At 35.0% G+C, this 25,000-nt stretch overlaps 1 protein-coding gene across 30 annotated transcripts in view; it reads right to left on the bottom strand.

The window, feature by feature from the left end:
* rsrc1 (arginine/serine-rich coiled-coil 1) overlaps positions 1 to 25,000 on the bottom strand; it is a 226,060-nt gene that overhangs the window by 5,465 nt on the left and 195,595 nt on the right. For 29 of the 30 annotated variants that reach the window (XR_015508450.1, XR_015508451.1, XR_015508448.1 and 26 more), the window contains 2 exon segments: positions 12,580 to 12,686; positions 7,240 to 7,350 (listed from right to left, as the gene is read on the bottom strand). Coding sequence is in view for 6 of the 30 variants with exons in the window: in XM_087282652.1 (XP_087138778.1) it covers positions 7,240 to 7,350; positions 12,580 to 12,686 (218 nt within the window). In the remaining 24 variants the exon portion in view is untranslated. 30 annotated transcript variants of the gene reach the window in all.

The following is a 25,000-nucleotide window of genomic DNA, read 5'->3' as shown; positions in this document are numbered from 1 at the left end:
TAATAATAATAATAATAATAATAATAACAATCATAGTAATAATAATTATAATTATAGCAATAATAATTATAGCACTAATAATAATAATAATACTAATAATAATAGTAATAATAGTAATAGTAATAATAATAATAATAATAATAATAATGATAATAATAATCAAATAATAATAATAATAATAATAATAATAATAACAATCATAGTAATAATAATTATAATTATAGCAATAATAATCATAGCACTAATAATAATAATAATAATAACAACAACAATCATAGTAATAATAATTATAATTAAAGCAATAATAATCATAGCAACAATAATAATAATAGTAATAATAATAATAATAATAATAATAATAGCAATAAAATAATAATAATAGTATTTCACACATTTGATTTCAGAAATAATGAGTCAAAATTAAGTGAGATTTTGCTTGTTTTAAGGAAAAACTGACTTAATTTTGACTTATGAAAAACAAGACATTTTTACTTGATCTTATTGCTGTTGCAATGGCAAGCAGCTGCTTTGTTTTTTATTTTTTTATTTAAAAAAGACGATAATACAACACTTACTATGACAATCATCAGCACTTTTAATAGTTTATTTTACAGACTTATTCGTTCTATTGGAGTTTTCATTCCAGAATGGCCGCCCCGCCATCTAGTGGCTGTTTCCCAAATTGCACTAGAGTGTCGCCTCTTGGTGATTCTATGCTCTTTGGGACTAGTAATCTGCAGCTGGATATTATTGAATCGGTTAGAGCAGGGGTGTCAAACTCAGTTCCAAAAGGGCCGAAGCCCTGCACAGTTTAGTTCCAACCCTGCTCCAACACACTTACCTGTAGGTTTCAAACAAGCCTGAAGGACTCAATTAGATTGATCAGGTGTGTTTAATTAGGGTTGGAACTAAACTGTGCAGAGCTGCGGCCCTTTTGGAACTGAGTTTGACACCTGTGGGTTAGATCAGTGGTTCCCAACCTGGGGTCCGCGCCCCCCTAAGGGGGGCGCCAGAGTTCACAAGGGGGGCGCGGGAGAGGATAAGTGTTGAGGTAGAAAAAGGCATAAAAATGCTCCACTATTATATAGGGCTGTACAATTAATCCAAAATCCGATTTCGATTTCAAACGATTATAAAAAAGCATTAATCAAGATAAACGATTATATGCATCATATACTGCCCCCTTTCCAGTTGTACACGTGTTGTGAAAGACCGCGTGCTTATGTGTGTGTGCAACACGCACACGCAGTCAGAAGCATGCGGCCGGTCAGCATTCGCTCTCATTCGCACACTGAGACGAGCAGAGGAGCGCAGACATCTAAAGTCATCTTAACGTGAGCGCTTTAATGGTCAAATAGGTGTCAAAACGCGGTGTTTAGTGATTATTTATATTAACCCTCATTTGTGTAATAAACAAACGAGTTGAGGTTTAAAAGACGTGAAAGAGAAACCATTAAAGAGACAGTGTACTATTCCTGCTGCCGCCTGTTTTATCATTAATCAAACATAACAAGAAAATGTTTCTCTGCTCTTGACTGAAGGATTTTTGTAGCTAAAGTGTTTTTCTTACAGTAAAGATGCTTAAAGCACAGTTTGTTTTATATTTTTATTCTATTGTATTTATTTCTTTTTCCTTTGCAGGGTGGAAAATAACTGTATATATACACTTGAAGTCAGAATTATTAGCCCTCCTGAATATTAGCAACCCTTTTCCTGGCCAATTTCTGTTTAATGGAAAGAAATATTTTATTTTTATTTTTTACTTATTTCTGAACATAATAGTTTTGATATCTCATTTCTAATTACTGATTTCTTTTATCTTTGCTGTGATGACAGCACATAATATTTTACTAGATGTTTTTTCAAAATACAAGCATTCAAATTAAAGTGCAATTCAAAGGCTTATTTGAGTAATTAGGCAAGTCATTGTATAACAGTAGTTTCTTCTGCAGACAATCAAAAATATATATTGCTTAAGGGTGTTAATAATATTGATCTTAAAATACGTTTCAAAATATTTAAACCTGCTTTTATTCTAGCTAAAATAAAACAAATAAGCCTAGAAGAAAAAAAAATATTAAAGGAAATACTTTTAAATTCCTTGTTCTGTTAAACATAATTTGGGAAATATTTATAAAATAAAAAATTCTCAGGAGCGCTAATAATTTTGACTTTAACTGATAATCGTTTTGAATAATTGTGATTACAATTATGACCAAAGTAATTGTGATTATGATTTTTCCAAAAATCAGCCCTACTATTATGTATTTTTAAGTACCAAAAAAAAAATCAAAATCAAAACACATGCTTAAAATTCCAACATAATAGTAAAAATAGTTAAAATAAATAAATTATTTTTTACATTTTGCTCACTTGTGCAATGTGCTTGTCAAACTTCTCGTAAAGGCAAAATCAAAACCAAAATGGCAGAGAAACGTCAATGCAATGATTCTTCAGAGGCGAAGAAAAAGATTAGACAGTATGACAAAGCCTATCTAAATACACATAAACACACACATACAGTAAATATATATATATATATATATATATATATATATATATATATATATATATATATATATATATATATATATATATACACACACATATACGGTACATATGTGTGTGCGTGCGTGTGTATTTATTTGTTGGGGGGGCTCCAATGTTTCTATATGTTCATGGGGGGGGCCCCAGAGAAAAAGGTTGGGAACCACTGGGTTAGATGATCTGATTTGAAACAGGTGATGTCAACAGGTGATTGTAATTATGTAATTATACAGAAGCAGCATCCAAGCAAGGTCTAGTCCTTTAGGAGCAGAGATGGGCCTAGGATCGCCAGTTGGCCAATGAACACAAAAGAAAATGATTGAAATGTTTAAAAACAATGTTCCTCAAAGAAAGAGAGGAAGACATTTGGATATTTCACCTTCAACAGTGCAGAACACCATTAAAAGATTCAAGGAATCTGGAGAAATTTCAGTGAGTACAAGGACGCTGCATCAAGAATCCACATTCTATGGAGTCACTAATACTCTGTGTGTGTGTGTGTGTGTTCATTATTCACGTTTAGCTGTAATTTAGCATTTGTTGTAATGCAATTGTTTTGTCATTGTCTCATTATTATTATTATTATTATTATTATTATTGTATTATTATTATTTTATTATTATTATTATTATTATTATTGTATTATTATTATCATTTTATTGTTATTATTATTATTTTATTGTTATTATTATTATTATTATCATTATTATTATTTTATTGTTATTATTATTATTATTATTATTAATATTATTATTATTATTTTATAATAATTATTATTATAGCCAGCACAGTTTTGCAGTGGGTAGCACTGTCGCCTTTCAGCAAGAAGGTCACTGGTTCGAATCTAAGCTGAGTTAGTTGGCATTTCTCTGTGGAGTTTGCCTGTTCTCTCCATGTTCATCTGGGTTTCTTCCGGGTGCTCCGGTTTCCCCCACAGTCCAAAGATGGTATAGGTGAATTGTCCATAGTGTATGTTTGTGAATGAAAGTGTATGGGTGCTTCCCAGAGATGGGTTGCAGCTGGAAGGTCATGCGCTGTGTAAAACATATTATGGATAAGTTGGCGGTTCATTCCGCTGTGGCGACTCCTGATTAATAAAGGGACTAATCCAGAAAAAATGAATGAATTCTTCATCTTCTTGTTGTTATTGTTATTTTTATTATTATTATTATTATTATTATTATTATCATTATTGGTATTATTATTATTATTATTATTATTATTACTATGATTATTATTATTACAATTACTGTTATTATTGTTTTATTATTAATATGTTATTATTATTATTATTATTATTATTATTATTACTATGATTGTTGTTGTTATTATTATTATTATTTCTATGATTGTTATTATTAATATGTTATTATTATTATTATTATTGTTATTATAATTTTTATTATTATTATTATTATTATTATTATTATTACTATGATTGTTGTTATTATTATTATTATTATTTCTATGATTGTTATTATTAATATGTTATTATTATTATTATTATTATTATTATTACTATGATTGTTGTTATTATTATTATTATTATTATTTCTATGATTGTTATTATTAATATGTTATTATTATTATTATTATTACTATGATTGTTGTTGTTATTATTATTATTATTGGTATTATTATTATTATTATTACCATGATTATTATTCTTACAATTACTGTTATTATTGTTTTATTATTATTATGTTGTTATTATTATTATTATTGCTATTATTATTATTATTATTATTACTATGATTGTTGTTGTTATTATTATTATTATTATTATTATTATTATTATTACTATGATTGTTGTTGTTGTTATTATTATTATTATTATTTATTTATTATTATTATTTAGGTAGAGGTTTAAATAAGTCTTTTGGGCTTTCGCCTCTTCCTGCTCGTTATGGCTTATTTTGTTCAGTTTTAGTACAACATGTTTGTATTCTTGTGCATTATGTGTATGTGCATGTGTGTCGCCTTCTGCATCTTATCTTTTTTTTTGTAGGCCATTCCACGACACGACAACGAGTCTCCTCTGACTCTTAACGCACCTAGCGAAGCACGGCTAACGAGTTTGAAATTACAGTAGATACAGTAAGAGTCGGCGGCTAAATGATTGAATCATTACTGGTGATCAGGGCTCTCTCTCTCGCCTCGGGCATATTGCTGCAATAGATCAGCCTGTCGAGCTCATCTGCATCAGTCACACATAACCCAGTTTGCAGACGGAGGGAGACGGAGCGCACTTTCACAGCAAATTCTGTCTGCCAATATTACTGAGGGTGCCGAAGAAGAGCCCTGAGTGGGTTGTCAAGAAACGGAGCCTCTGAAACAGGCAATTTCTTTTTCCAGGACGGGGAGGGAAATAAGTATTGGAATAAGAGAATTATTGATTGGAGGCCTTTTGGGAAGCTTAAGTGTAACTTTGGATGCTGGGCCCACGATAACGGAGTCTTATTGGATGTCAATTGCGCATAATATTTTCCTTTTAAACGGATTGCAGAAGTTTGCGAGATTGCCTCGCAGTTTTTTTACACACACGTTGAATGCATGTTGGATTTCTGTGCCTTATGAAAGAGGCAGAGATTGGAGTTTTATACTGTATTCACACTTTATCCTACTCTAAAGCAATCCATATAATAAACTGTTTTCATTGTCTTTGTACAAAATAAATATATAAATGTTGTAGTGTTACTTAGTATATTTAAACGAAAGATTAATTAGGTCAGGTTTTCTCAAACTTCTGTGTTTGCCCAAACAACATTGCAATTTTTAAAATGCTTTTCTTACTTAAATATCTTGTCTTGTTTCTAGTCCAAATATTTAAAGATTCTTAAATCAAGAAGCATTTTAATACATGCAAAAAATAAGTTTTGTTTTCAGAAATATTGAGTCAAAATTAGGTGAATTTTCCCTTAAAACAAGCTAAATAATCTACCGATAGGGTAATCTTGGTTTCATTTTAACATATGTTTATTTTACTTTTTCCCTTACTGGCAGAATATTTTGAAAAACACATCTAATATTGACACAGAATTATTTCTGAAAACAAAAGAACATTTTTTTAACCTAGAAAATGTTTCTTAATTTTAGAATTTTTTAGACATTTGGACTAGAAACAAGTCAGAAACTCAAGTAAAAAAGAAATATACTCACCGGCCACTTTATTAGGTACACCTCACAAGCACCGGCTTTTGCCTTCAGAACTGCCTTAATCCTTCGTGGCAGAGATTCAACAAGGTACTTAAAATATTCCTCAGAGATTTTGCTCCATATTGACATGACAGAATCAGTTGCTGCAGATTTGTCGGCTGCACATCCATGATGTGAATCTCCAGTTCCACCACATCCCAAAGGTGCTCTATTGGATTGTGATCTGGTGACTATGGAGGCCATTTCAATGTCATGTTTAAGAAACCAGTCTGAGATGATTTGTGCGTTATGACATCGTGCTGGAAGTAGCCATCAGAAGATGAGTACAATGTTGTCATAAAGGGATGGACATGGTCAGCAGCAATACTGTAGGCTGTGGTGTTGACATGACGCTCAATTGGTACTAATGAACCCAAAGTGTGCAGAAAATCTCCCCCACACCATTACACCACCACCACCACCAGCCTGAACCGCTGATACAAGGCAGGATGGATCCATGCTTTCATGTTGTTGATGTCAAATTCTGACCCGACCATCCAAATGTGTCAGCAGAAATGGAGACTCATCAGAGCAGCAACGTTTCTCCAATCTTCTATTGTGCAGTTTTGGTGAGTCTGTGTGAATTGTAGCCTCAGTTTCCTGTTCTTAGCTGACAGGAGCGGCACCCGGTGTGGTCTTCTGCTGCTGTAGCCCATCCGCCTCAAGGTTGGACCTTGTGTGTGTTCAGAGATGCTCTTCTGCAGAGCTCGGTTGTAACGAGTGCTCATTTGAGTTACTGTTGCCTTTCTATCAGCTGGAACCAGTCTGGCCATTCTCCTCTGACCTCTGGCATCAACAAGGCCCACAGAACTGCCGCTCACCGGATATTTCCTCTTTTTCAGACCATTCTCTGTAAACTCTATGATTAGATGGTTGTGCGTGAATATCCCAGTAGATCAGCAGTTTCTGAAATACTCAGAGCAGCCCATCTGGCACCAATAACCATGTCAAGTTCAAAGTCACTTAAATCCCCTTTCTTCCCCATCCTGATGCTCGGTTTAAACAGCAGCAGATCGTCTTGACCATGTCTACATGCCTAAATGGAGTCGCTGCCAAGTGATTGGCTGATTAGAAATTTGCATTAACAAGCAGTTGGACAGGTGTACCTAATAAAGTGGCCGGTGAGTAATTAATAAAGTAGGTCTTTAATTGTAACTGAAATAAAATCACATGGTAAACTGTGATGTCCTATGACAAATAGAGTCCAACCGGGTGAGATTGAGAGTTAGCTCCGCCTTAAACCTGATTGTAATAGGAAACACCTGTTATTGACTTTTCTGGACCCTCTAAACATCTTCTGGCTTGCATTATGAGGAGGCTGCTGTTTACGTTAACTTAATTTGTGCTGGGAAAACATAATGGGATTGTGTGAAACCCAATATGGAACCACACAAAGTGCTTTATACTGTTTTTATAAATAAAAAAATCCCACAAATGTGCCTTGTCAGACTCAAATCTGAGTATGAAGATGTGTTGATGCACCAAACACACTCTTACATTAGGGTGGGCCAGGGTGTCGCTGTCATTGTAAGTGATGGAGGTGGGCAGAACGCTGACTTCCACCTTCACAGTCTCTGCCTCTGTCTTTATTTCAGGACATTCAGTCACCTATAAATACACAAATAAACAAAACAAACAGGAGAATCAACACTGAGTCCTTAATTATTGCAGGCATTCGTTTCACTCATAATATTCAGTAACACTTTAGTTTAGGTCACAATTCATGCTATTTGGCGAATCACCTGCCTATTATGAAGATATCAACTGATTATTAGCACTTATAAAGTATGATCTTATTCTACATCCCTAATCCAAGCTAATACCCAACCCCAACTACCTTACTGACTGTTAATAAGCAGCTAATCAGTAGTTTATTGAGCTAAAATTATTAATTAATGGTCTGTTAATAGCATGAAATGTGCCTTAAAATCAAGTGTTCCCTAATATTCAAATCCTCTCCTTCACATGTTTTTAATACATTTAGTCATTCAGGAGACGCTTTTGAACACAATTTAATAGTCTGAGCTCATCTGGAAAATTTACATATTGTCAGAAAAGTGGCTGATTTGTTTGATCAATTATTACCATTTCATTTGTATAAAAGTGTGTAGTTAAAAAAAAGGCATTCGCCAAAACTAGGGCTGCATGATACTGGAAAATATGCAATTTTGTTGTTGAGCAATGTGATAAGGACATTTCTTACAGGACATTTCCTTAGCAAGATGCTATTTTTATTAGCCATGTTTTAAAATCATTTATTTATTTAATGATATTAACAAACTATATTATTTCAAACAAGTTAAACTCTGCGGACGCGGTACCGGGTCTGTGACGTCATCGACGTTCTCTTTAAGATTTAAAGGGCTAGCATTGCACCAGACCCCCTTTAGTGGTGTCGTTTGAAAGTGTAGAATCTATATTTTATGCACATATGCATTACTTTGGTTTTTATTCTACTGTACGAAAGTTATTTACACTTAAACACACAGTATTTTGGAAACCCGAGCTGGGTATTGAACATTGGTTCATTTTCATATTTTTCATATGACACATGTACAAGTTATAGCTCAAATGAAAGCTCTTGTCGGTGCTCATACAGTTCCAGCATTCTTTATACTGAATTATATTCACATATCAAACAGTTGCCGAATGAATCGTAATGTTTTCATGGCGCAGAAGTGAAAGGAATACATTTATGATCAATAAGCAGCCCCAGATAGCACAGACAGCTGCCATCTCTTACCTTATGCTGTGTGCTTCAGGGCCATTCTCCTCTGTTTTTGAGGTGATGTGTATAAGTAATCCTTTTATATGTCTGACGTGCTCCAAACACAGTGAATTATGTTTGATCAAACAAAAGAATAGTGAAATATGAAATCAATGATCGCTCCCTGTGGCTTGTACAGCACCTCTCATCAGTTGGAATACAAGAACTTTCGCATAGATTATGGTGGAGACATTTTTCTTTTCTCCTATGATTACAGACATGTGCAGAAACCACCGAAATTAATTACAGCACGCTCGACCACACACAACCTAAAAGGTACACTTTCACATTTGAGTTTATAAAAAAAATACAAAAAGCGCCTCTTTTTTAGGTGTTTATTATAACACAGACAACATATACAGATATTTTAAACACTTTCAATAGTTTTTTATGAAAATTCAAAGGGTTTTCTTTAAAATGATACCAAATTTTTGCATTTACACCTCTGCATGTGGATTTGGGAAGCTTTTAAATTTGGGTAGGCAAAATCCAGGCGGAAATCCCCAAATAGCAGCAGAGTTAATTCACACTAAAAAAAAAAAACAATGTCCCACGCGAACACGGGGAGAACATGCAAACTCCACACAGAAATGCCAACTGACCCAGCCAAGGCTCGAACCAGGCAGCGACCTTCTTGACAGCACTACATACTCCGCCAGCCCATTTTGCATTTATGAGTGACATTATCAATACTCATTAATTGGGGCTGAACCTGCTTGCTTAATGAACTTTCATTCTCACCCATTTAAACTGAATTACAGTGTAAAGGTGGAAACAAATGAAACCCACTAAGACTTATTTTTGATCCACAGTTAAGTTGAGCCACACACACTGAGAGCTGAACTGCAATTCTAAGTGTGAACGAATGATGGCAGTATAAACACAACTTTCTGCTGCTTTCTGAAGGACACATTTGCTGAATCTTGTCCTTCACATCCCACACAGACCTGCCAAATAATTTCCTTTATCTTCAAGGTCACGGTCTGTTAAAGGGACTGTTCACCTAAAAATGTAGATACATTCTGTCATCATTTACTCTCCCTTTACTTCTTTCAAAACTTCATTAGCTTCATTCTATTTTGTTTTTGTTGTTGAACACAAAATAAGATATATATTTAAAATTGTTGAAAACCTGTAACCATTGACTTTAACATGATTTATTTTATTACAATGGAAGTCTGTTAACCAGTTAAACTCTGCTGTTATTTGGGGATTTCCGCCTGGATTTTGCCTACCCAAATTTAAAAGCTTCCCAAATCCACATGCAGAGGTGTAAATGCAGAAATTTGGTATCATTTTAAAGAAAACCCTTTGAATTTTCATAAAACACTATTAAAAGTGTTTAAAATATCTGTATATGTTGTCTGTGTTATAATAAACACCTAAAAAAGAGGCGCTTTTTGTATTTTTTTTTAATAAAATTTGAAAGTGTACCTTTTAGGTTCTGTGTGGTCTAGAGTGCTGTAATTAATTTTTTTGGTTCCTGCACATGTCTGTAATCATAGGAGAAAAGAAAAATGTCTCCACCATAATCTATGCAAAAGTTATTGTATTCCAACTGATGAGAGGTGCTGTACAAGCCACAGGGAGCGATCATTGATTTCATATTTCACTATTCTTTTGTTTGATCAAACATAATTCACTGAGTTTGGAGCACGTCAGACATATAAAAGCATTACTTATGCACATCAGCTCAAAAACAGAGGAGAATGGCCCTGAAGCGCACAGCATAAGGTAAGAGATGACAGCTGTCTGTGCTATCTGGGGCTGCTTATTGATCATAAATGTATTGTTTTCACTTCTGCGCCATGGAAACACCGCGATTTATTTGGCAACTGTTTGATATGTGAATATAATTCAGTATAAAGAATGGTAGAACCGTATGAGCACCGGCAAGAGCTTTCATTTGAGCTATAACTTGTACATGTGTCATATAAAAATATGAAAATGAACCAATGTTCAATACCCAGCTCGGGCATCCAAAATACTGTGTATTTAAGTGTAAATAACTTTTATACAGTAGAATAAAAACCAAAGTGATGCATGTGTGCATAAAATATAGATTCTACACTTTCAAACGAAACCACTTAAGGGGGTCTGGTGCAATGCTAGCCCTTTAAATCTTAAAGAGAAAGTCGATGACGTCACGGATACCGGGTCCGCAGAGTTTAACTTGTTAAATATGAAATAACATTTAGATTTTACAAACAATATCCCCACCAATATCAAAACCAAATCTACACCCATGCAGCTTGTAAATAAATGTCAGTATTTGATGTTAATATGACGTTGGTGTGAGATGTTGGTTTGACGTTGGATTTTAGTCACTTTCTAACAACCTAAAATTAACCAAATATCAACGTCATTGTTGGACATTTAAATAACACTGTCCTTACACACTGGCTAGACATTGAATTTTGGTCACCTGACCTCATGATCTAAATCTAACCTAATATTAATGTCTTCTGATGTTGTGTGTCTGCTGGGCAATCATTAAATGCACTACAGAATGTTACGTTTACACACACATGCACAAATTACATGTAAACGCATCAGCTTTTCACAGCGTAATACTCACTACTCACTACTCTTGCGTACTTTTGAAAGGGCTACTTTTTACTCAAGCTTTGAGTAATATTTACAAGAGATACTTTTAGGGTGCTTCACTCTAGCACTTTTGGTCCGCACCCGGGTTCGTTTGACATCATAGTACGGTACGTTTAGCTAGTGTGAACGTGCCTTCTGAACTCGGTTGCGCACCCGTGAACCGTACGCGAGTCCGCCTGAAAGAGGTGGTCTGGGGTACGGTTCATGCGAACTCTGGTTCACTTCTGATGTGAATGCAATCGTACCAAATCATGGAAGTAAACCGCCAACTGTACAACAAACTATCGATTTCATAACTTTCATAACCCGAATAACGTTCGGGTTCGTGTTTGTGTGTGTGTGTCACGTTTCATACCTTGGTGACATGCGCGGGACTGAGCCAGAGCAAACGCAGTGATACACAGTGATGTCTGCTTGTCTCCTCCAAAAACAGCTTCTGCAGACGCTGTGTGATGTTCTGAATGTGCATAATATGTTTGCGGCAGATGGACGCGAGTCGCTTTCTGTATGTCCGAAACCAAAAGCTTCAGTAAAAGCAGAATGACCGCGATGTGCGGACGTCTTTCCATTTCGGCGCTTGCTTTCGTGACCGCCACCTGGCAACGGCCGTAAACAAAACAGCAGCTCGATGACGCAAGCGTACCGGGGTTCAGAAGGAAAAAGACAGTGTGAACACAAACCAACCGAGGAGGTGGCATGGGTAGACAACAATCGAACTTGGGTACGGTCCAGGCAAATGAACCAAGTGTGAAAGCATCCTAACTCTACTTACACTACATTTTTAGGCAATGGTAATGGTTCTTTAACTTGAGTCTGATTTTTCAGAACTCTCTCCACCACTGCACACAACATACAGAAACTCTTAACAGATTTGTTTTTACAGTCCAAACCATCCCAATCAATCTAAAATCCTAAACTCATCTGAAATAGAGCTGTTCATGAGGGTATACTCGATATAAAAATCGAGAAAACTAAATCATCACAATGTCATTTCTCCAATATCGTGTAGCCCTGGTGCATGTGTGTGTGATTGTTTATATAAAGAATGCTCTCCATGTGCATTTCCATTTGAAGATCATCCAAAAAAAAATCCTTTAGTGCAAGTCTAGCATTAGCTCAGCGATGCTAGCGTAGCGCAGAAGTCCGCACGCATTCCTCAATTCAGCAGCGGAGAGCCTGCAATCGATCATCTGGACTTATTTCAACTGTCACCTTTTGTCTCAGAGCGCGCAGATCAGCGAGCATTTGTTAGTAATGTAATTTAATGCCGGCGGGTCCAGATTCACTAATGCCAGCCCACCAGGCCCGATGCGGCCCACTCCCACAGCCAAAAACGGACAGGTGCCACCGAGCAAACGGAATTTAATGGGAATCATTTCATCTGCGGACAAACGCAACAAAACCCAGCGAGAAGGGAAATCAAATCAGAGAAATATAGAGCCGTGAGAGCGGGAGAGACTTACCTTGCTGGCGTCCCGGGATGATTTGAAAGCCTGAGGAACAAAAGAGTCGCTCTCGATGGCCTCGATATCCTTTATCCTCCTCACCTGCTCCGCGAGAGAAACTTCCTCTGGAGGAGAGAGAAGAAAAATAAATAAAAAAACATCAGCAGCGAGTGGACAGACGAGAGGTCAGATGAGCGGGTCAACTGGTCTCTCTCTCTCACACACACACACCAAAAAAACAGAGACAGGAGAGAATACTGCTGACTGATTTCTCTTTTAGCAAAGAACACTGTCCACGCTTTCATGCACTGCAGATTGAAGGACTTTTTAAAGCACCGTTATTTTAAAATCGAGCACCTTCACTGTAAAAATGCTGGGTTGCACACAATACTGTAATGTTGTCCAAACACGAGTTAAAGGTGCTGTGTGTTTTTGACTCTTCTAAAGCATAAAAATACCATATACAGTTGAATTCAGGATTATTAACCCCCCTGTTTATTTTTTCCCCCAATTTCTGTTTAACGTAGAGAAAAGGTTTTTTCAACACATTTCTAATCATAATCATACACCCGGTGCAATGTGGCGCAAGGCGCGACGCAGTTGTGTCTGCTAGTTTCAGTCTGATACAAGAGTTGTTTTGACGTGTTGCGCTGCGCTGTTTAAACAGCAAATGCATTAGCGCTCATATGTGAGCCCATAGGCGTTCTGGCCAAAAAAGGAAGGCGTTCTGAGGCGCACGGCTATTTAGACAAACTATAATAGATTTTTCAGTAGACCAGATCAAAGCTGGTCTAAAGTCCAGCGCAGAGCGCGTAAGTTGTGCGCCTCTATTACACACTTGCTTAATACACACAAGATGTAGAGCAGTACGCAAATATCTTTACATATGAAAAAGAATTAAAATATTTTGTATATATATATAGGATATAATAAGAAAAAAAAAAAAAAAAAATATATATATATATATATATATATATATAAAGGATTAAAATATTACAAAACATTATTTTCTAGCCTACAAAATCACTGCCTTCATGTCTTCTTCATCTCGGGAGGCTTTTTCAGTTCATTCATAACAATTTGCTTTTGTATAATGTTATTATTATTAGCAGTATTATTTATTATATCCATTTTTATATTTGTTTTATTAAAAACAAGCTTAGATTTGCCCACCTGTCAGGTTTTAGACCATATGGGGCACAGCATGTGTTTTAGGATATAACTCAGGTTTTTGACCACACTTCGTTCTTATTGTTCATTTGTTCGTTTGCTGGAAATTAGAACTGAATTTAGAAATAGTTTTGAAACAAATCTTTGCTCTTAACGAACGCAATTAATTATTTATAGGCTAGTTGATGTCTATGCGTACAAGGTTTCCCTATCTAGAGAGCGATTGTTAAACTAGATTATGAGATGCCTTATCTCTCATTCTCGCGCTGTAGATGCTCTATTTAACTGTTTTCTTGCTTGTGAAATGCTCAGTTTTTCCATGTACACTTACTTTCTGTCATGTAAATAGCAAATGCGCTAATGGCGTGACGCAGCTGGCTCTTTAAGGGAATGGGAGATGAGACTCTGATTGGTTTATTCTCAAAACACACCTATAACTCATTAAGAAAATAAACTCAACCCTTTTAGACCATGTGCCATGGCGCAAAGCGCATTTTCCCGTCCTTAAATTAGCAAAAGTGGATTCTGACACGCCCTGAATGCATTACGCGTCAAAATAGAGCCAAGTTTAATAACTCATCTCTAATAACTGATTTATTTTATCTTTGCCATGATGACAGTAAACAATATTAGACTAGATATTCTTCAAGACACTTCTATACAGCTTAAAGTGACATTTAAAGGCTTAACTAGGTTAATTAGGGTAACTAGGCAGGTTAGGGTAATTAGGCAAGTTATTGTAGGATGGTTTGTTCTGTAGACTATCAGAAAAAAAATTAGCTTAAAGGGGCTAATAATATTGACCCTAAAATGGTGTTAAAAAAATAAAAACTGCTTTTATTCTAGCTGAAATAAAACAAAAAAGACTTTCTCCAGAAGAAAAAATATTATCAGACATACTGTGTGAAAATTTCCTTGCTCTGTTAAACATCATTTGGGAAATATTTAAAAAGAGAGAAAGAAAATCAAAAGGGGGGCTAAAGATTCTGACTTCACCGATATGTTTGCAGATATTTTAGAAACATGCGAAGTGAACGTTCTTGTTTATCTGAAAAACGACGCTGAAGTCAGATATTCTGCTTTGAAAATGGGCGTTATGTGCCGGGACATCTGTCTTTGTTTTGGTCTCTTTAACCCGCCCAATACCAATTCAGCCAATTATATTTCAGCACCCCGGGAAGCCTTGGTGGAAAACAGTTTATTCCATTCATTCAGTCAGGAAGGCTCTCCGAGAATGCGTTCGCGACCAAAATGTGACCTCCTGTCAAAAAATTTACTGTTTTAAAAAGTCATTTTGAAAAAAAATTTAATAAACATTGTTGAATGTCACTTCTGGTGATATTCAAATGTGCTTTCTGAAATATTGATCAAAAGTTCTTTATTGGTCGGATTTAAATGTGAGATTTTTCAATGAAGAATTGCTCAGTTTTTTCGTTCTGTTTTTGACAATTGAGTACAATCATTGAAATAAAACCACAAACATTTTAATGGGAAAAAACATATAGGAGGGGTAGAGGCTAATAATTCAGGAGGATTAATAATGCTGACTTCAACTGTTTATATTTACCATCAGCCACTCTGACATACAGTCGAAGTCAGAATTATTAGCCTCCCTTTGAATTTGTTTTCTTTTTTAAATATTTCCCAAATGATGTTTATCAGAGCTAGGAAATTTTCACAGTATGTCCGATAATATTTTTTCTTCTGGAGAAAGTCTTATTTGTTATAAAAGCAGTTTTAATAAAAAAAAAAAAACATTTTATTATTAATATTATTAGCCCCTTTAAGCAATTTTTTTCGAAAGTCTAAAGCACAAACCATCGTTATAACTTGCCTAATTACCCTAACCTGCCTAGTTAACCTAATTAACCTAGTTAAGCCTTTAAATGTCACTTTAAGCTGTATAAAAAATATCCAGCAAAATAATATTTACTGTCATCATGGCAAAGATAAAATAAATCTGTTATTAGAAATGAGTTATTAAAACTATTATGATTAGAAATGTGTTAAAGAAATCTGCTCTCTGTTAAACAGAAATTGGGGAAAAAAAAAAGAAACAGGGGGGCTAATAATTCTGACATCAACTATACGTGTGTATTTTGTACAGAGTGTGTGTGTGTGTGCGTGTTTATGCACGTGTGCTTAGAGTGATTACTCATCATGTCTGTATGTATGTTCCCTGAATGGATCTTCATTAGAAAGAGTGTTTTGGCTTTCTCTGTAGCCATATTTCAACAGTTTGCAGAAGAATGACAGCGCTATAGTGTTTAGCTTGTGCTCAGCAGACAAACATTAAACGCTGAGTGTGTGTGTGTGTGTGAATGTTTCTGCTGAGAGAAAAGCAGAGCAAATATTCATTTATTCATTAAACGAGCAGAGCGAGGAGATCTGTTGTGACAGTCGCTCCCTGGCAGTTAATGGATTAAATTAATTCCTCTCATTAGCACAGAGAATGTGTGTGTGTGTGTGTGTGTGTGTGTGTGTGTGTGTGTGTGTGTGTGTGTGTGTGTGTGTGTGTGTAAGAGCATTTCTCCAACCTAATAGTGTTTGTTTATGAGCATTTTCATGCATATGTAAAGAGAGATGAAATTCTGAGTGAATCTGAGCATCGGCAGCACACTCTGATTTATGTTTAAGGATGTCTTAATTTAGCAACATCACACGAACAAGAGCTCTGAATATCAGCACAGACAATCACAGCTTATCTGCACACTGACTGAATCATTTGGCTATGGGGATTCATCTATGTGCACAGTAAAAAAATGATTCGTTCACTTTACATATAATAAGCGAGTGAACCTGTTGCTTTTAAAACGATTACTTTAATTTTTGTACAGTACAGATAGTCTGCCTCTGATTGGCTGTTGACATTTTGATTTCTCGTCTTGACTCCGCCCATTAGTGTTTACGTTCAGCTCTGGGTTCATCTTTGGGCTTCAGCTAATAGCAGAACAGCAACTACTGAGAGGCGGGGCTAAAAATAGTAGGGCCCTATCTGATTGGTCAGATTTAGATAAACAAACAATGCACAAAGTGTAATCTATCACACGTGTCAGCGATATGTAGATTACAATACTACAATCAGGATAATGATACTTTTGCGATATATTGTGCAGGCCTAGCTGATTTATCCACTTTTAATACTTGTTAAAACCCCACAGAGTTTACTGGTGGGTTTTACAGGAATGCATGTGTTTCTATACAGGATAACACACAGTCTGGCTTATAAAAAATAATAATAATAATAAAATAAAATAAAAATAATAGAGCAACAAAAAACAAACACTTCTTTCTAAATGGATGCACAATTTTCCCGAGGATTCTACAGTCTTTTCTTAAGATGACGACGTACACACACACTTACTACTCCTCCTGTACAGTATATGTGTGTGTCTGCAGGTCTGAAGATAGTAGGACCCCATCTAACTGGTCAGGTTTAGATAAACAAACAATGTATAAAATGTAATCTATTCAACACAATATCTGCAATTCGTAATTTTTTCTATTATTAGCTAATTCGGATAAATTTGTACGATCTAATCCGTACAATTTAGTACGATATGCTCATGCCCCAATGACCGTTGGGTTTAGGGGTGGGGTTAGGTGCCACGCCTCCTTTTTAAAAATCGTACAATTTCGAACGACTGAACTCGTATAAATTTGTACGAATTAGCCACTAAACTGACAAAAAGTTAAATATGTTATCTCGTGAGATCAAGCTGAATCTATCACACTTGTCTGCAATACGCAGATTACCAATAATATTATCGCGATAACGATACTTTTGCCGTACCTTTTTAGGGCTAATTGACTTATAAACTTTTTATACCTTTTAAGACCCCACAGAGTTTACTGGTGGGCTGTACATGAATGCAAGTGTTTCCACACATGATTACACACAGTTTGCATAAAAAACAGACACACAAACAAACAAACAAACAACAAAAACAAACAAACACTTTTTTCTATATGGAGGCACAATTTCCTTGAGGATTCTACAGCCTGTCCTTAAGATAACGACTCACTCACACACTTATTACTCCTTCTGTACAGTATATGTGTGTGTCTGCAGGTCTTAAGATAGTAAGACCTCAACTAACAGGTCAGGTTTAGATAAACAAACAATGCACAAAATGTAATCTATCACACACGACAGCGATATGTAGATTACATTTACTATTATCACAATAACGATACTTTTGCGATATATTGTGCAGGTCTAATTAATTTATCAACTTTTAATACTTTTAAGTCCCCACAGAGTTTACTGGTGGGTTTTACAGGAATGCAAATACAGTGGAAACATGTCATCTATCACACGTGTCTGCGATACGTAGATTGCCAATACTATTATCGCGATACCGATACTTTTGCGGTATATTGTGCAGGTACATTCTATACATGATAACACACAATTTGCATTTAAAACACACACACGCACGCACGCACGCACGCACACACACACAAACAAATAACAAACAACAAAACCTTTTCCTAAATGAAGGCAGAATTTCCTTGAGGATTCTACAGCCTGTCTTTAAGATGACAACTCACACACTAATTGCTCCACCTGTACAGTATACGTTGGTGTGTGCAGGTCTAAAGACAGTAAGGCCCCATCTGATTGGTAAAACTTTAATAAACAGTCAATGCTTAAAATGTAATTTATCGCACATGTCAGCGATATGTAGATTACATATAATATTATCGCGATAACGATACTTTTGCGATATATTGTGCAGGCCTAATTGATTTATCAACTTTTAATACTTTTAAGACCCCACAGAGTTTACTGGTGAGTTTTACAGGAATGCATGTGTTTCTATACATGATAACACACAATTTGCATTAAAAAAAACACACACGCAAACACACACACGCACAGACACATACACACACAACAACAACAAAAAAACAAACACTTTTTTCTAAATGGAGGCACAATTTCCTTGAGGATTCTACAGCCTGTCCTTAAGATGACGACTCACTCACACACTTATTACTCCTCCTGTACAGTATATGTCTGTGTGTGTGTGTGTGTTGAAAGTCTTAATGACTGATACACAGACACAAACACACACACACAAGCCCACCCAGATATATCAGTGACAACCTATCCTTGGCCCGGAATTCCATTAATGCCTCATACTTTTTGACAAACACATTATTGGTAGATAAAATGACTTCCATATGCTGTTTGTCAGATGTCAGTGAGGAAAGATATGTATTTCATGGGAAAATCAAAAATAATGGACTATGAGAGAGGGGCCGGGAGCGAGCGGAGAGCAGAAAATCGATAGCGCTGTCCGAGAGACGTCTCTGCCAGACACCATCAGCACAAGGCCAGGTCAAAGTGGACATTTAATATTGACACATTATCCACAAAATTAATTTAGAGGCCATTGTCGCCGCATTACAGCAGACCTTATAGCAGACTGAAGAGAGAGAGAGAGAGAGAGAGAGAGAGAGAGAGAGAGAGAGAGAGAGAGAGAGAGAGAGAGAGAGAGAGAGAGAGAGAGAGAGAGAGAATGTTGGTTTGCTGTTAGTATGTCCAATATAAAGTCAATGGCAGCTTTTTTTTTTTTACAATGGAAGTCTATGGGACAGTCGCTAGGGTGCAGTAAGTGGTTGCTAGGGTGTGGCTAGTAAGTTAAAAGGTCATCAGTGATTGGCAGATTGGTAGTCTGAGTTAAATAAGTGTAACCTTAAGGGCCCTATCATACACCCGGCGCAATGTGGCGCAATACTCTTTTGCTTCTTTTAGCTCGGCGCAAGGGTCATTTTGAGGTGTTGCGCCACGCTGTTTAAATAGCAAATGCATTTGCGCTCAAATGTGCGCCCATAGGCGTTCTGGTCTAAAAAGGCAGGCGTGTTTTGGCGCGTCGCTATTTTGAGAAACTGTAAATAGTCTGTTCTTTAGACCAGAACAAAGTCGGTCTATTGTCTGCGCAAAGTGCGCCTGGCTTACACACTACACACAAGTCGCAGAGCAATACGCAAATATCTTTACATATGAAAAATTAATAATATCTTAAGGATATATATAATACTATATATAATATATAATACTATATACTTAATAATGTGTGCCGTGGGTCCGTGTCTCACAGCTTGGCACTGGCAGGTCTGTCTTGCCTTCGGAAAGCATGTGCAGTCATGAATAATTAAGAAGCCGGCTCTTCTCATAGGATAAGAAAACTCGGCTATGAATAATAATGAGAAACCGACGTGTCATCTTTGCACTTGCAGTTTTGCGCTACGTCACCGATTTTGATCCCGCCCTAAAAATCATTTAAAACCCGGAAGCTGAAATCAGCTGACAAAAGCTCCAAATTATCAAGTTTCACCCACAATTAAAGCTGACAGCTGCTAACATTGTCTTAACTGATGCTCAACACACACACATCGGTTAACATCTCAAAAAAAGTACTCGAAGTTTTCGTGAACATTGAACTATTGTTTTTTTTGTTTCACTATTACTACGCCATTAGTTTCATAATGTCCTGTTTAACTTAACAAATGCTTTGACGATACATATGTCATATTAGTCATGTCAATACATCAAGTTTGTCTGATGACTCTTTACATGATTATTTTAAAGTAATACTTCTAAACAAAGTGTATTTATATATTTGGAGGTGATGTTAAATTCAAAGTGATAAATAAATTGTTTAAAGGGCACCTATTTTACCCCATTTTTAAGATTTAAGATGCGTCTTTTGTGTCTCCAGAACTTGTCTGTAAAGTTTCAACTCAAAACACCCATCAGATTAGTGATTATAGCCTTCAGAATGTTGGGCTTTTCTCCTCTGAACACTCTGTTGCTAGTTTATTTGGAGCGTTTGGAATAAAACTCTTTTTCTATTGATGGCTTATTCATTTTTTCCCCCTTTTTAGATTTTAATTTAACATCTGATTTTCATTGAGCGGGTGTAATATTCATTAATATTCATTCATTCATTCATTTTCTTGTCGGCTTAGTCCCTTTATTAATCCGTGGTGGCTGCAGTGGAATGAACCGCCAACTTATCCAGCAAGTTTTTACGCAGCGGATGCCCTTCCAGCCACAACCCATCTCTGGGAAACATCCACACACACATTCACACACACACTCATACACTACGGACAATTTAGCCTACCCAATTCCCCTGTACCGCATGTCTTTGGACTGTGGGGGAAACCGGAGCACCCGGAGGAAACCCACGCGAAGGCAGGGAGAACATGCAAACTCCACACTGAAACATATTCATTAATATTAATTATTTAAATTCTTATATTCACTAAGGTGCCGCTGTTTGGGGTGGAATGACAGTTACGTCATCATTAAATAACCTGCAGGCTGCATTTTGCTCACGGGGCTGCGAGAAAATAAATAAAAAAGAGCAGAGCTGCGGCAAAATAATGAATAAAAAGAGCGAGGCTACGGTCAAATAAATACATAAATGAAAAAAGTGCGACTGCTGAGACTGCAAGCAGCTAGAGACACCGACCCTCACGGCCAAAAAACAGACCAGCCCACCGGGAATTCTCTCAGTCCTCCCGATTAGCCAATCTGGGCCTGATAATAATGACTCTTACAATTATCAACACTTTATGAGCAAAATAAGCTTATAATACACTGTAAACAACGTCTGTTACTGAACAGGTTCTGTATTTTAGGATTGACAAGTCTTTTCTGTTCATTTCCGGTTGTGAATTGCATTATGGGATGTTGATTTCTGCTCTGTCCACTGGTGAAGTCTAAATCGGATATGCGGCCGGCCGGAAGTGCGATATGCACATTAATAAAGCAGCATTTTTTAATGACACTGTATAACAATTAATATTTTTACAGTACTGTGAGGGTTGAGTTTAGGGTTGGGGTGGGGGTAGACGTTAGAAATACATTTTATTGGGTAATTTAATAGATAACTTAACTAATACTCGGTACAACTACAGTTTTTACATTACTGTGACGGTTGGGTTTAGGGTTGGGGTGGGGGTAGACGTTAATAAAATACAACAAATGAGAAATTTAATAAATAATAGAAATAATTCGCGTTAACTTCCGGCCGCAAACGTATCCGCTCTAGCAACAACCCTGTCCACTTTTGATGTTGAAAATTCACTTCTAGAGTTTAACACAGTCACTTTTGTTGACATTATTATAGTCGTTTGAAATATTAATATTGTATAAGAAATACCATAAAGAGTAATGAGTCTGTAAAATAACAGTAAATGTTCTGGTGGTTTTTTACAAGGTTTTTGTAGCGTAATATACAACACCAACACAGAAAATATAGCACCGCAAACTATTACATGTTCATAAAAGTCACCTTTTCCCAACTTTTCGAGGTTAAAAATTGTTGGAAGAGAGATCAAGCTCCAATAATGCAATTCAAATGCAGAAATAAATGAGGGGGATTTTTAAATAAACACGAATCACAAAAAAATAAGCAAAACTGTAATCTACAGATTATTTTTTTACAGTGTAGAATATAAAACAAACCCACTGATTCACTTTGTTTTATTGTATAGGGAGTGTGTACCAATTTCTCCACATCCTAGTGTGTTAAAATCCTCGAACTGCTTATCCTTAGAAGTGTTTAACTGTGTGTGTGTGGGTGTGTGTGCGCGTGTCAGAAGAAAAGCACAAGAGGGCGCTGTTCAACAACTCAAGCGCAGCACGACCTTCATCCAGCAAAGGAAAGGGAGAATTGATTAATTCCCATAATTGAATGCTTTACTTGCATGAGCAAAATGACAACAGCTCTCATCACTGATGGAATAATTACAGCAGGTTCTGCCCATCATCAGGTGCTCGCTCTCAAACGGCCGCAAAACTCAAAGGTGCTTTTGAATGTCATGAGCAAGCAAAACAAGACCTAATGATGCCACAGCACTGATGGAAGATGAACAGTCCACCAAGACCAGTGTAAGTCAATATATATATATATATATATATATATATATATATATATATATATATATATATATATATATATACACAGTTGAATTCAGAATTATGAGCCCCTCTTTTAATTTTTTTCTTTTTAAAATATTTCTCAAATGATGTTTATCAGAGCAAGGAAATTTTTAGAGTATGTCTGATAATATTTTTTCTTCTTGAGAAAGTCTTGTTGGTATTATTTCAGCTAAAATAAAAGCAGTTTTTAATTTTTTGAAAACAATTTTAGCCACAAAATTATTAGCCCCTTTAAGCTATATATTTTTTCTATACTCTACAGAACAAACCATCATTATACATTAACTTGTCTAATTACCCTAACCTGCCTAGTTACCCTAATTAACCTAGTTAAGCCTTTAAATTTCACTTTAAGCTGTATAGAAGTGTCTTGAAAAATATCAAGTAAAATATTATTTACTGTCATCATGACAAAGATAAAATAAATCAGTTATTAGAGATGAGTTATTAAAACTATTATGTTTAGAAATGTGTCAGTAAGTTGAATAAACATAAAACAATTAAGTTTTCCCCGCAAACAACTCTAGAATTGTGTTGATTCGACTCATTTTAAATAAGTACAGTTTGATAAAGTAGTTTTTAAGTGTACACTAAAAAATGCAGGTTCCACACAATTCCTTCATATTGTCCCAAAACAAATCGATTAAGTTGACTTAATTGTTTTTACAAATTGAAGTGGATTTAACATAAAACATATTAGTTGTCCCTCAAAATATTAAGAATTGTGTTGATTCAACTCATTTTTAACAAGTAGTATAACTGTATATATGTATATCACTGAAAAAAAGTTTGCTGTTTGTTCAAACAACTTATTTAAAATGAGTTGAAACAACACAATTCTTGAGTTTTTTTGGAACAACTTAATTGTTTGATGTTTAAACCACTTAAATTTGTAAGTTATTTTATTTACCCCTCGCATGCACTAACACAGCTGTGTTTATGTGTTGAAATAACTGATATAAATATGTGTGCATTTATTAGAAATAATTCTTAATGTGTTTGTTAGAAATACTAAAGGTCTTAGAAATAATGTGTTCATATGATAATAAAGCAGCAATAACCTTTTTGAATTGAAAATCTTTAATGATCACACAATGAAATGTCACTCAGAACTTGATTTTTTGCTTAAAATTTCTACACAATCAAATATTTTACAGCTTAATAGCCCTAAATGACTTTAATCTGTCAAAATTTGACAAAATAAGTGTTTCAAATGATGATTAAAAAGTACTTATATATATATATATATATATATATATATATATATATATATATATATATATATATATATATATATATATATATATATATATATATATATATATATACATACAAAGATGACATTAAATGAATTAATTAAGTTACAGGCACTCTGATTTACTTGGACAGTGTTGAGTAAGTTACTTCAAACAGTGCCTTTTTACTGAATCTGCGGACATTTTTGGCTATTTCTGCACATAATTTTGTAAAAAATCTGTGGATTTATGTGGAATGATTTTGGGAGTATCATAACTAAAGAAACTTGATATATGATGAAAAAAACTTTAACTTTTTATTTGATGTTTACAATGTAGATCCACTTTATTTGGTAAACAAATCAAGCTTCTCATATAATAAATCTACTAAAAGACAGAAAACATGACTGTACAAACTGCACAATAAATCATTTAAACATTTTCATATTAGTCAATAATATTACTGAAATTAATAAAAAAAACTGAATAAATATAAATTTACACACATTTACACAAGTAAATAAACAGAATCAACGATGGGCAAAAAATATTACTAATTAGATATTATTACTAATTAGATGATAACAACAGTATTTAAATTAACTTTTCTAATATTGTCTGATAAATACCTTTGGTATTTATAAATTAATTATAATAATAATTATTATTAAATATAATAATATTATTATTAATAATTACTATTAAAATTAGTTATAAATTATTACTACACCAATTATTTACTAAGATTGACTAAAAAGTAAAAACCGACAATAAAAAAACATATAAATGATAGAATAATAGAAATAAAACTCTTTAAATTTGAGTAAAACGGCAGCTTTTAATTTTGTTTTAAAAATGAACGCTGATCAAAACTACAGAAATGTCCAACTAAATTAATGTCACCATATTTCAAACATATCACATGCTGGCATAAACCTCCGAAACATTGGATTGTGTCTGAAGCATATGCAGTTATCAGACAAACAAACCCTTCTTTAGCTGAGTTCATATAAATAAAATTAAACAAATACATTTACAGTTCCTCTGCTTGTCTGAATTTATACTGTAT

This window comes from Danio rerio, chromosome 15 (assembly GCF_052040795.2).
Source record: "Danio rerio strain M-AB ecotype USA chromosome 15, GRCz13ab, whole genome shotgun sequence".
Taxonomy (NCBI): Eukaryota; Metazoa; Chordata; class Actinopteri; order Cypriniformes; family Danionidae; genus Danio; species Danio rerio.
This window is presented reverse-complemented; position numbering and strand designations above follow the sequence as displayed.